The 13,005-nt window shown below is 40.4% G+C and overlaps 1 protein-coding gene and 1 pseudogene across 4 annotated transcripts in view; one reads left to right on the top strand and one right to left on the bottom strand.

The window, feature by feature from the left end:
• Positions 1-13,005, bottom strand: part of SCML2 (Scm polycomb group protein like 2) — a 119,207-nt gene that overhangs the window by 92,589 nt on the left and 13,613 nt on the right. For all 4 annotated transcript variants that reach the window (XM_031660499.1, XM_031660497.1, XM_031660496.1 and 1 more), the window contains 3 exons: positions 9,851-9,896; positions 6,057-6,125; positions 462-532 (listed from right to left, as the gene is read on the bottom strand). In XM_031660499.1, coding sequence (XP_031516359.1) covers positions 462-532; positions 6,057-6,125; positions 9,851-9,872 — 162 coding nt within the window. In that variant the 5' untranslated portion in view covers positions 9,873-9,896. The remainder of the gene's footprint in view (positions 1-461; positions 533-6,056; positions 6,126-9,850; positions 9,897-13,005) is intronic.
• LOC116271811 lies at positions 11,411-11,560 on the top strand (annotated as a pseudogene).

The raw sequence follows: 13,005 nt of genomic DNA, 5'->3' as shown, positions 1-13,005 counted from the left end.
AGCACAGTTTAAATGCCCCCACAACTTTAACCTCATTTCCACATTATCGCCTCTATCCACTTTGTACTCCAGTCACCCCAAGCCATCCCTTAATACTCAGATGCTTTCATGCCCATGTGCCTTGGCTTTAGATGTTCTCTCTGCCTGGAATATCCTTCCTCCCATTCCAACCATCTCAAATAGCATCTCTCCTGTGAGCCCTTCCAGTGTGGAGTTATCACACTTCTCATAATTATTTATTTACATGTCTGCTTTTCCTGCCAGATGGGCAATCATAAAGCTTAGTATACCTGACATAGAGTAAGTTCTTAATTCATGAATGCAAAGAGACCATCTGGCTCTTAAGTGGCATTACCACAATCCCACTATCTCCTCACACTACCAGAATCTCACAATCACACAGACATCCTCCAACAAGTTAATAGTTTACATGAACCAACAGCTACAGAATCTTGGCATACCTGACGGAAGCACTCTGAAGGAGCACTTATAGACCCAGTCTCTTTCAAATACTCCTCCCAGTGGAAATCATCTGGAAAAAGCACATGTACAAAATAGTTTCTTAAAGCATATACAATGTAACTTTTAGTATATACAACTTTCAGGATTAAAATGGGTTTTAGTTCCATGCCTCTTTAAAAAAAAAAAACAAACAAACTTCCAAAAGAGTAGATTCAAACATCCTGATCTACATTTCATGACCAGCATAAAAATAAAAGATCAGATGATATCCTCATAATAATGGCTCAGATATAAATTATAACCTAGATAGTCTCATTGTAATGTGGACTACAGCACAGTGATTCTAAAAATGTGGATGTTAGAAATAACTAAAGAAATTGTTACAGAGTAATAGCAAAGTCTACCCATCTGTCTCTAATATAAATTTATTCGATAAATATGTTTTCACCACTTTATTCCATTAATGTGAAGGCACTTCTTTGTTATTCATGGGGAGCTAAAGGCGTTTAGTGTGTGGTCAAACAGAATTTTACCCCTGAAATGCTTTATGGAAAGAAAAAAATCCAGTAACCAGAGTAGTTTCTCAATGGACTATTAGATCTCCATTCAGAGTGTCAAGAAGATGGTGGCAGAACAAAGCAATAAACCAGTCATCAGTACAGTCACTAATATGGATTATTTTAATGACCTACATTTTCTACAGACTCTTGCTGTCCTTCCTTAGTCTTCATGACATATTATAATGTTAGAAGAGAAGATCAGAAAGCAGAGCACATTGTCTGGCTTGAACATATCATTTCACTGTGCCAGCCAGACTGTCAAGACACTGAGAAAAAGACTTGATAGTAGTAGTGAACGAACTAGTAATTCACATGATGTTTAATTCTCATCATTCATGAGGCTTTTCTATACTCTTGTTAAATTTCCTCACTATAAAAATATTGGGTTTGACAGTTCTCTTTCTTGGAAGAATCTATGTTTACCAGCTTCTTACACTTCCTTCAAAAGATATACTTAGATGACTCCCCCCTTGCAAAAAACAAAAAAAACCTACAGAGTGCTGATAATGTTTAACCACCAGCTTTCTGGAAAATACAACAAAAAACCTGACTGATAGCGTTTGCAGATTTCTGTGATGTAAATGTGACCACCATGGTTGACTGTAAGGTGCCAAGGTAAAACCACCAACCACCAAATTGGGAAAAGATGTACACAATTGGCTCTCCCAAGCCGGTGTGAACCAGCTCCAGTGTGCCACCATTACATATGTGTGTATGCATTTCCATACGTATGTACACATATTATATGTGGTATTAAGCATGTCACACATAACATTTTGCACCTTGTTTTTGTTTAATAGATCTAAGAGACTGTTTCATTTAAAAGAAAATACTGGGTTTGATTCCACTTCCAGATGATGTGAAGCAAGCACCACCAGCATTGAAAATCATGCATCAGAGAAGAGTGTTAAGAATGTGTGCTTTAGGGCCGGGTGCGGTGGCTCACGCCTATAATCCCAGCACTTTGGGAGGCTGAGGCGAGTGGATCACCTGAGGTCAGGAGTTCGAGACCATCCTGGCCAACATGGTGAAATCCCATCTCTACTAAAAACACAAAAATTAGCTGGGTATGGTGGTGGGCACCTGTAATCCCAACTACTTGGGAGGCTGAGGCAGGAGAATTGCTTGAACTCGGGAGGTGGAGGTTGCAGTGAGCCGAGATCGCACCATTGCCTGGTGGCAGAGTGAGACTGCATCTCAAAACAAAAAAAAGAATGTGGGCTTTAGAGTCAGATCTGCCTGCTTCCAGTATGGCTTTACCTCTTACTAGCTATGTGACCCTAAGCAAGTCATTCACTTTCTTAGCCTTAGTTCCTTCATTTATAAAATGGGAAAAGTAATGTACATGGTACTAGATATGTTGAGAGCTAAATAAAGTAGCATATATGTAAGTCACTCAATAAACGGCACATTATAAAACTAGAAGTCATAGTTGTGCTTAAATTTATTAATACTGAATAACTTTGTCAAAAGTGAAAACTGAAATCCATGGCTTCAAAACTAAACAGAGCAGATGTTTCAGTGATTGACCCCTAGCACTACAGATTCTAAGTGAAGCTCTACTACCATATGATCTTGGAGAGCATTTAAAAAGAACAAAATGGGCCGGGCACAGGGGCTCACTCCTGTAATCTCAGCATTTGGGAGGCCGAGGTGGGCAGATCACCTGAGGTCAGGAGTTTGAGATCAGCCTGGCCAACATGGCGAAACCCCATTTCTACTAAGAAAAAAATAAAATAAAATAAAATTTGCTGGGCGTCGTGGCGGGTGCCTCCCAGCTACTACTTGGGAGGCTGAGGCAAGAGAATCGCTTGAACCCAGAAGGTGGAGGCAAAGGTTGCAGTGAGCCAAGATCGCGCCACTGCACTCCAGCCTGGGCAACAGAGGGAGACTCCGTCTAAAAAAAAAAAAAACATCTAGTTGGGATGGATGGATGTCATTACAAAGCTGACATCCCTGGAGGAAAAGAGTGTAAGTCAGTGTAAAACAAGCAGGAAATGAATACCCAAAGAACTAACACTCTTCCATAAACCAACGACATTTGTAAAATTTTTCAATAATATTAGAAAATACTTAATTCATCTCCGTAACACAAATTTTAAAAATATTCTATTACCATTTGTGTCTGAATGGGCTACAATTTGAGCTAGCAAATCCTTTATACTAGTGCTCTACAATATAATTTTCTATCAGATTACTGGTTAATGACCATATCCAGCATTTGCCATTTGGAGCCTCAGGTTTTTTTGTTGTTGTTGTTGTTTTTCCCTTTTTTCCATAAGGCAAAATTCTTAATCATCTTGATAAAACTGTTCATCTTGGCTGCCCACATGCTCAGACTCCACCAATAACATAGGGGAAACACACAAAGATCCAGGCTTTACTAATTTAGACTTGACACATCTACATCAATACCACCACTGGAATTCCCAACCAGAAGTCAAAACAGTCAGAAAGTCTTAGTTAAGCCTGAGGTCCCAGTCTGCCTCTGCATCATATCTCCATTGACAGATTGGGGATGGGGGCAGTATTCTATCCCAGAAGAGAGGCCTGGGAACTGATACGATACATATATAACCTTGTGATCTGATTGTTATTCACATATGCCCATGGTCTCTCTTCTTCTTTTACTTGCACTCTATTCTAGTCCACACATTAGCTCCAACATCTTTTTGCACTGAATATAACCCATGTGAGCTCCCCTGGTCTTCCCTAGAGTAAATCAGAATCATGTCTTCCACCAGTGCTATCCTTGGGATGACAAGCTATGTGAAGATGGGCAAAATACCTAGAGATAGAAGTTTCTCAGCTGAATAATCAGCATCCACTAATTCACAGCATTTATCATAACTATAATTAGGCATCTGTTGATTTCTATCTTTCCCACTAAGCTCAAAGAGGGTAAGAGGCTGGGTGCAGTGGCTCACACCTGTAATACCAGCACTTTGGAAGGCTGAGGTGGGCAGATCGCTTGAGCCTAGGAATTCAATATCAGCCTGGGAAACACAGGGAGACCCTGTCTCTACAAAAAATTGTTAAAAATTGCCAGGCATGGTGGTGCACACCTGTGGTCCCAGATACTCAGGAGGCTGAAGTGAGAGGATCACTTGACCCCAGAAGGTCAAAGCTGCAATATGCCATGATCATGCCACTGCACTCCGGCCTGGGTGACAGAGTAAGACCTTGTCTCAATCAATCAGTCAATAAAAGAGGGCAGGAATCATGTCTGTATTGTTCATAACCGGATTCCCATAGCAGGTCATCAGCATGTGCCAGGGACTGTCCTAGGTACTGCAGATGCATCAGGTAATAAAACAGATTAAAACCCTGGCTCTCTTGGAGCTTATCTTCTGGTAGTCACTCACTGATTTCTAAAATAGGATGTTAGGGCCCAGACCTGAGAAGTATCTGCAGATGGCTATCAACTTAAGTAATCTATTTTTTTAACTAAATGTCTACAATGGGAAAATCTATAGAGGCAGAAAGTAGACCAGTGTTTGCCTAGAGCTGGGGGAGAGAGGAGGCACTAGGGGGAAATGGGGAGTACTGTTAATGGGTACAGGATTTCTTTTTAGGGGGATAAAAATGCTCTAAAATTGACTGTGGTGGTGGTTGCACAACTCTGTGAACATACTGAAAACCACTGAATTGTGCACTCTAAATAGGTGAATTATATGATATGTGAATTTTATCTCAGTAAAGCTGTTATATTTTTAAAAACACATGGAGAGGAGTTTGTAGGGATAAAGAACAGTCTAATTCAATGGCCTCCATTTCAAAGCTCAGAGGATTTGGGGGTTACAGGGAAGAGTTGAAGAACAAATAAGGCCACGGGAAAGAAAGTTAAGGGAGCACTGAGGGCCCAGCTATAGTGAGAGACAACAATTCCATGGGGATTACCTCTACAGGCAATCTTCACATAGGAACAGAAAGTCATAGGGTGAACTGCTCTGCACTGGGGCTGGCAGGGCAAATACAACAGAAACACAAGGGGCAAGAAATCTCTGGAAATGTCTGGTAAAACAACAGTTTGCTATGTTATTTTTTAATGCCTTTTGTGTACATATGACTTATTTTCTCATTTAAGAGCAAGCCAATGCATCAGATTCTATTACATCTCCTGAGTGTCTCTGATGCAATATTATACACGTGCTGTTCATAATAAGGAACACGAATTAATAAATTAACATTTACTGAACACTTACTATATGCCTAAGCATTATATTAGGTGCTTTAAATTCATTTCCTCTATTTATTTCCAGTAGTACCATGAGATAAGTACTATCATTATCCCTGTGTTATAAAGAAGAAAAAAGAACCGGGCGCAGTGGCTCACGCCTGTAATCCCAGCATTTTGGGAGATTGAGGCGAGTGGATCACCTGAGGTCGGAGGTTTGAAACCAGTATAGCCAGCACAGTGAAACCCCATCTCTACTAAAAATACAAAACCTAGCCAGGCATGGTGGTGCATGCCTGTAGTCCCAGCTACCTGGGAGGATGAGGCATAATCACTAAAACCCAGAAGGTGGAGGTTGCAGTGAGCCAAGATCACACCACTGCAGTCCAGCTTGGGTGACACAGTAAGACTCTGTCTCAAAGAAAGAAGAAGAAAAAGAGTCTAAGAGCTGCTGAGTAATGTGCCCAAGGTCACCATGGCCAGAAAAAAAAAAAAGCTTTCACATTGACTATAACATTAGAAGGGTTTTTACTAATAACCAAATTATTTTAAATTGGTAATATATACATGGCAATTAATAACTAGATACCTATAATTTAGGAAAATTTGCACTGAAATATACAAAGTTACCTTTTTACTTAATCCATGTCAACTTAATCTCTAAGTAAAACCAAAGTAAAATTTTCAAAATAAAATACAATTTTTGACCTTTCTTATTAGATTTTATATTTACAGAAGTTTACGGTATACAGACTATACAATAAGAAATCAAAACAATAAGAAAATTTGCACTTAAAGTTAATTTTAACACTAGTGAGGAAGAAAACTATGCTGTATTAAATTACTTTAAAACCTACCTCTTTGTACAGAAGACGTACTTGACTGAGGAGTTTTCTCTTGATTCTCCTTCTTGACATCCATGGAATCTAATAAAAAAGAAAACAGCAATAGTGGGAGGCCACAGCAACAGCTTGAATTAAAAAATGTTAAATAGCCAATTTTAGTTTTTTAATACCCTCATTTTCCACGTAGGACTTACCACTTTCTAATATACTATGCATTTTATAATTTGTTCATTTATTTTATTGTCTCACTCTACTCAAATGAAATCTCCAAAAGGGTGGAGATTTATTTATTTTATTGTCTATCTCATTCACTGTGGTATCCTCAAGTGCCTAAAACAGGACCTGGCATCGCAACACTCTCAAGCATTTGTTAAATCAATGCATCAGGCCGGGCACGGTGGCTCATGCCTGTAATTCCAGCACTTGAGGAGGCCAAGGCAAGCAGATCACATGAGGTCACGAGTTTGAGACCAGCCAAGCCAACATGCGAAACCCTGTCTCTACTAAAAACACAAAAAATTAGCCAGGCATGGTGGCGGGCACCTGTAATCCCAGCTACTCAGGCAGCTGAGACAAGAGAATCACTTGAACCCAGGAGGCAGAGGTTGCAGTGAGCCAAGATAGCGCCATTGCACTCCAGCCTGGGTGACGGAGTGAGACTCCGTCACAAAAAAAAAAAAAACAAAAATTCAGTGCATCAATAAATCAAAATGAGCTGATTGATCTTTACAATGTTTAAATTAACATGTCCTAGAAACAAAATGGATGGTTTTGAGAGTTCAAAACATAACAGAGAAACTACAATACAGTGTAATTCAACGGACTGCACAGAGATTTTCTTGGTGCTAAGCTAAAGAGCTCAAATAACACTGGACCTTGTAACCTCACCAAATCTAAGATGTACCATTTCATCCACATGTATTATATATAGTATGTATCTCTAAAAGGATTCATTTTTTAAAATTTAAGCATAATGCTTTTATTACATCTAAAAAATTAACCATAATTCCTTAAAATCATCAAATAACCAGTGTTCATATTTCCCCAATTGTCTTAACTATTTTCAGTGTGTGTGCTTGATTCAGAACCCAAATAAGTCTACACACATAGCAATGGCTGATATGTCTCTTAGGCCTTTTTTGATCTACAGGCGTTTTCCTCCTTTCTTCTCATTTTTATTCTTTCCCTTTACAATTTTTTTGCTGACAATACCAGTCGGTTGGTCCTTTCAAGTTTTCGCGTCTGGATTTTGCTGACTACCTCCCCACAGAGTTGGGTTCCTCTGGTTCTTGTATTTTCTTTAAATTGGCATTCATATTTCAATCCAGAAGAGTTTGGTCAGATTTAAGGTTGGCTTTTTGGTGGGACAGGAGAGGATAAGATGACTTCATAGGGCCGGGCGCGGTGGCTCAAGCCTGTAATCCCAGCACTTTGGGAGGCCGAGATGGGCGGATCACGAGGTCAGGAGATCGAGACCATCCTGGCTAACACGGTGAAACCCTGTCTCTACTAAAAATACAAAAAACTAGCCGGGCGAGGTGGCAGGCGCCTGTAGTCCCAGCTACTCGGGAGGCTGAGGCAGGAGAATGGCGTGAACCCGGGAGGCGGAGCTTGCAGTGAGCTGAGATCCGGCCACTGTACTCCAGCCTGGGCGGCAGAGCAAGACTCCGTCTCAAAAAAAAAAAAAAAAAAAAAGATGACTTCATAGGTGGTGGTGTGTATTTCTCACAGGAGGCTCCTAATATCTAGTTATCTCTCTTTTCGTGATGTGAACAGTCGTGGATGACTATTGCCTAGATCCATTCGTTTATGAATGGTTGCAAAATGAAGGTATTCTAATTCTATCATTCTTTATTAGCCAGAAAACTTCTATAGAGAGAAGCTTCCATGCTTCAACCATTCAGTTACCTTAAGGCATGGATCACATAGAGAAATCACAATCAACACTTTATTATTTTCCTGTATTTTCTAGTTTTCAAAGTGATGAGCTAGATCTCTAGTATTCTCCACAGATGACCAGTAAGCTTCATTTGTTTTGCTTTTTATTATCATTATGAACTCATGGATTTAAACTTGTGTTTTCATCTGTTGCTGTTTTACCCTTATTGATGTTCTAATTGTCAAGTGAAAAACTTCTTAAAGAAGGATCTAAGAATGATGCCATTCAACGTAACAGATCTACTTACTAGTTATGACTGAGTGACTCTTCAAGATATGTGAACACTTGAGAGGGACATATGAGCTGCTTTCTGTTTAAATGATTTCAACTGAGTGGTTCAAGAAAGGTAGTTCCTCTATATAGAAATTTTCTGGCTAATGAAGAATGATAGAATACCTTCATTTTATAACTACTAATAAATGAATGGATCTAGGCAATAGCCATCCATGACTTTTTGTGATGTGAAAATAGCCATCCATGACTTTTTGTGATGTGAAGAGATAACTAGGCTAGATGCGATGGCTCACATCTGTAATCCCACCATTCTGGCAGGCCAAGGAGGGAGGATCGCTTGAGGCCAGGAGTTTGAGGCCAACCTGAGCAACACAGCAAGATCCAGTCTCCACCAAAAAAAAAAATTTTTTTTTAATTAGCCAGGTGTGGTGGCACACATCTGCAGCCTCACCTGCTTGGGAGGCCAAGGCAGGAGGATCACTTGAGCCCAGGAGTTTGGGGTTACAGTAAGCTGTGATTACGCCACTGCACTTCAGTCTGATAATTTCATCTCTGTAAAAAAAATATGTTTAAAAAAAAGGTCAGGCACGGTGGTTCACGCCTATAATCCCAGCACTTTGAGAGGCCAAGGCGGGAAGATCACTTGAGGTCAGGAGTTCGAGAGCACCCTGGCCAACATGGCGAAACTCTGTCTCTACTGAAAATACAAAAAATTAGCCAGGCATGGTAGCTCACATCTGTGGCCCAGCCTCTCAGGAGGCTAAGGCAAGAGGATCACTTAAGCCCAGGAGGCAGAGATTGCAATGAGCCATGATCATGCCACTGCCCTCCAGCCTGGGCAACAGAGCAAAACCCATCTCAAAAAATAAAATAAAAATAAAAATTGTAAAAAAGACAGAGAGAGATAACTACATACTAGGAGTCTACTGTGAGAAATACACAACACCGCTTATGAAGTCATCTTATCCTCTCCTCCTCCACCAAAAAGCCAAACTTGAATCTGCACAAGAAAAGTACAAATTTATATTTACTAAATAGTTCTACAGAAAGATTTTTCTAATAGAAAACAAAGTAAAACTGTAAAGGCATGCTTAGCTTCTAGAGAAGCTAAGAATCTAGTTAAGAGACTACACTAAACTGATACACTTAAAATTAGAGAACAGCATTTAGTACTCAGCATTCAGCCAGAGGAAGTCATGAGAGATACAGCACTTAAAGGAGAAACAGGATGTAGGAAGGCCAATGTGTAAAGAATGTATTATGGGAAGGAAGATACAACACAAAGTTGACTGCAAATGAGTGTGGCATATTCATGGAATAGTGAGCAGACTTCTCATAGAGCAAAACAGGATAAAACATTTTTTAATCACTCTTTGGATTCTAATCTTGGCTTTGTCACAAACTGTTGTATGACCTTAACCTCCCTAAGTTTCAGTTTTCTCATTTATATAACTAGCAAGGAAAGACAGTGATCTTTAATAGCTATTCAGTTCTAAAATTCAAATTCTAAGCACCTAGCATCTCCTATAAATTTATTTTTTAAAGGCTTTATTTCAAAAGTTCAGTATACCAGAAGATATTCATTCCAAATGAGTAACTAAAAACATTATTACCTTTAGCAAGTAAATCTTACCTTCATTCACTGTTTGTCCCATGGTATCCGTATTTGGTGTTGTTTCCTACAGGGAGAAAAACCAATTAATGCCTCCTTTTAGCATAATACATTTCTGAAGGGTAAAGAGCATTAGAAGTCAGTTATAAGGCCAGATCAATTTAATGTTTCCCTTGAAGAAAAATGATAAGATTTGTATATGCCTAGTTGCCTGGGAATGGAGGAAGAAGGAATTGAGGGATGACTGCTAATGGGCATGAGTATGGGTATGAAGTTTCCTTTGTGGGGTAATGAAAGTGTCCTAGAATTAGATAGTGGTGAAGGTTGTACACCTTGTTGTGAAAATACTAGAAATCATTGAATTATATACCTAAAAAGGGTGAGTTTTATGGCATGTAAATTATGACTCAATTTTTAAGATTAATTGAGTAAAAAAGAACAGTTGATAGGTTAGCAAAGTTAGGATTCAAACTGAGGCCTATCCCAGGAAGCCCACTTCTGCTACATCATGTTGCCAAGAGGTACAAGAATTATGACTATGTTGGGAAAACCTGTAAGAACTGCAAGAGTCAAGTCTAACAAGAATTATTTGTTAGAAGCCTTGTGTATTTTGAGCTATAATTCATTAATTCAAAGTTTTCCTGCATGTCCTCAATATGTCAGGCATTCTGCAGCAAAGATAAATAACAGACTGTCCTTGGCCTTCAAGATCTCAGTCTAGTCAGAAATAAGCATATGAACAAAACACAACGTAAGTGCTATTTTAAAAATGTACATGGATAAACCTAATATAGCAAAAGGCTATCTATCCTGTCATTACTCCATGTGCCTATAATAAGAACATGATGATGTGTATAACTGAAGGTAATCTGGCACTTAAAGGAAACCTATGAAGAATACATTCATAGGCTGGGTGCAGTAGCTCATGCCTGTAATCCTAGCACTTTGGGAGGCCAAGGCGGGTGGATTTCTTGAGCCCAGCAGTTTAAGATTAGCCTGGGCAAAATGGCAAAACCCTGTCTCCACAAAAAGTAAAAAAACAAATTAGCTGAGCATGGTGGCACATGCCTGTAGTCCCAGCTACTTGGGAGGCTGAGGTGGGAGGATCACCTGAGCCTGGGGAGGTCAAGGCTGCAGTGAGGTAAGATTGCACCACTGCACCCCAGCCTGGGCATAAGAGTGAGACCCTGTCTCAAAAAAAAAAAAAAAAAAAAGGTGATGGCGCACGCCGGAACTCCCAGCTGCTCGGGAGGCTGAGGTACGAGAATCACTTGAGCCTGGGAGGTGGAAGTTGCACTGAGCTGAGATTGCGCCACTGCTCTCCAGCCTGGGAGATAGAGCAAGACTGCCTCTTAAAAAAATAATAATAAATAATGAAGCCAGCTAGAGAGCCTTCTGTACCTCTGATTCAACAGACCTACACCCAAGCATCACTTTCCCAAAACCTGCTGCTTCTGCATCTTTCTCTTACACTACCTAGGCGTTCGGGCTGCCGGCAGGAGTGCCACAGTGAGAGGCACTGGCAGGGAATGTGGAAAGGAGTGCTGGTCCCCAGACCCAGGCCAAGAGCCTTGGTTTGCCCACTAGGATTGTTTTAAGAAAATGGCAAACAAACCAGACATGGGGGAAATTGCCAGCTTCAATAAGGCCAAGCTGAAGAAAACAGAGACGCAGGAGAACACCCTGCCGACCAAAGAGGCCACTGAGCAGAAGCAGAGTGAAATTTCCTAAGCACCTAGGGGATTCCCTACCCCTGTCATCTTCAAGACCACAGTAGTGATGTGGAGGAAGAATCACCGCCAGATGGACACAAGCCACAAGCTGTGCTGTGAACCTGGGCACTCCATGCTGATGCCACCAGCCTGAGGGTCCCTATGGGTCCAATCAGACTGTCAAATTCTCTGGTTTGCCCCAGGATATTATAGAAAATTATTTGCACGAAATTAGCCAGGCGTGGTGGCAGGCGCCTGTAGTCCTAGCTACTCGGGAGGCTGAGGCAGGAGAATGGCGTGAACCCGGGAGGCAGAGCTTGCAGTGAGCCAAGAAAGCGCCACTGCACTCCAGCCTGGGTGACAGAGCGAGACTCCATCTCAAAAACAAAACAAAACAAAACAAAACAAAATTATTTGCATGAATAATGAAAACACAGATCATGGCAAAAAACAAAATAAAATAAAAATGTACTAGTTAGTTGGGAAAAATTTAGTAATTCCCTCTGGGCTTCCTAGTAGATAAAAGCAAAAAGGAAAACACTTGGGTTATATACAAAGAAATTCAGAAAAAAAGACAAACATTTCCGTAGGACCAAATACTAGGAAAAATTTGCAAAGATTCTGATGTAAAAGAATATTGACGGCCAGGTGCAGTGGCTCACGCCTGTAATCCCAGCACTTTGGGAGGCTGAGGGGGGCAGATCATGAGGTCAGGAGATCGAGATCATCCTGGCTAACACGGTGAAACCCCGTCTCTACTAAAAATACAAAAAACTAGCCGGGCGTGGTGGCGGGCGCCTGTGGTTCCAGCTACTTGGGAGGCTGAGGCAGGAGAATGGCGTGAACCCGGGAGGCAGAGTTGCAGTGAGCCGAGATCGCACCACTGCGCTCCAGCCTGGGCAACAGAGCGAGACTCCATCTCAAAAAGGAAAAAAGAATATTGACTAATTTAATAGAAACTATCTTTGACTATAACTTGAGAAAAAATAAAAGGTTCTATTGTCCCTCTTAAAATGCATTACACTGTAACTCACCTGTCTTTCAGTCGCAAGGATAGACGTTATAGATGTTAAAGAAAGGAAGATTACTATAATCTATTGGTAAAGGATGGATAGTATCAACGGATTCTTAGTTGAATCCTCAGAGTGTCTCAAATAGAAATATATGTGGCAATAGAGGCAGACAGCACAGCTCTTTCTGGGAAAAATTAGAAGCCTGACATTCTTTTAGAAATGAAGACACATCTCATTTCCACCGTGGTAGTCTGCAAGGAAAACTGCAAAAAAGCTTATCTTTGCTTTCAATATACTTTGAACCTGCTTCGGCATTATAAGAAAGGTTCCAAAAAGACCCTCAAATAACTTTCCTCGATACATGGGGGAAAATTTTTTGGTTTTAAAAAAAGTTAAAAGCTTCAGGCTTTTGTTTTTGTTTTTGGCAACATAAAGAGTAGAAGTTGCTTCA

This window comes from Papio anubis, chromosome X (assembly GCF_008728515.1).
Source record: "Papio anubis isolate 15944 chromosome X, Panubis1.0, whole genome shotgun sequence".
NCBI lineage: Eukaryota > Metazoa > Chordata > Mammalia > Primates > Cercopithecidae > Papio > Papio anubis.
The sequence above is the reverse complement of the archived record's forward strand: the minus strand, read 5'-3'. Positions and strand labels throughout refer to the sequence as shown.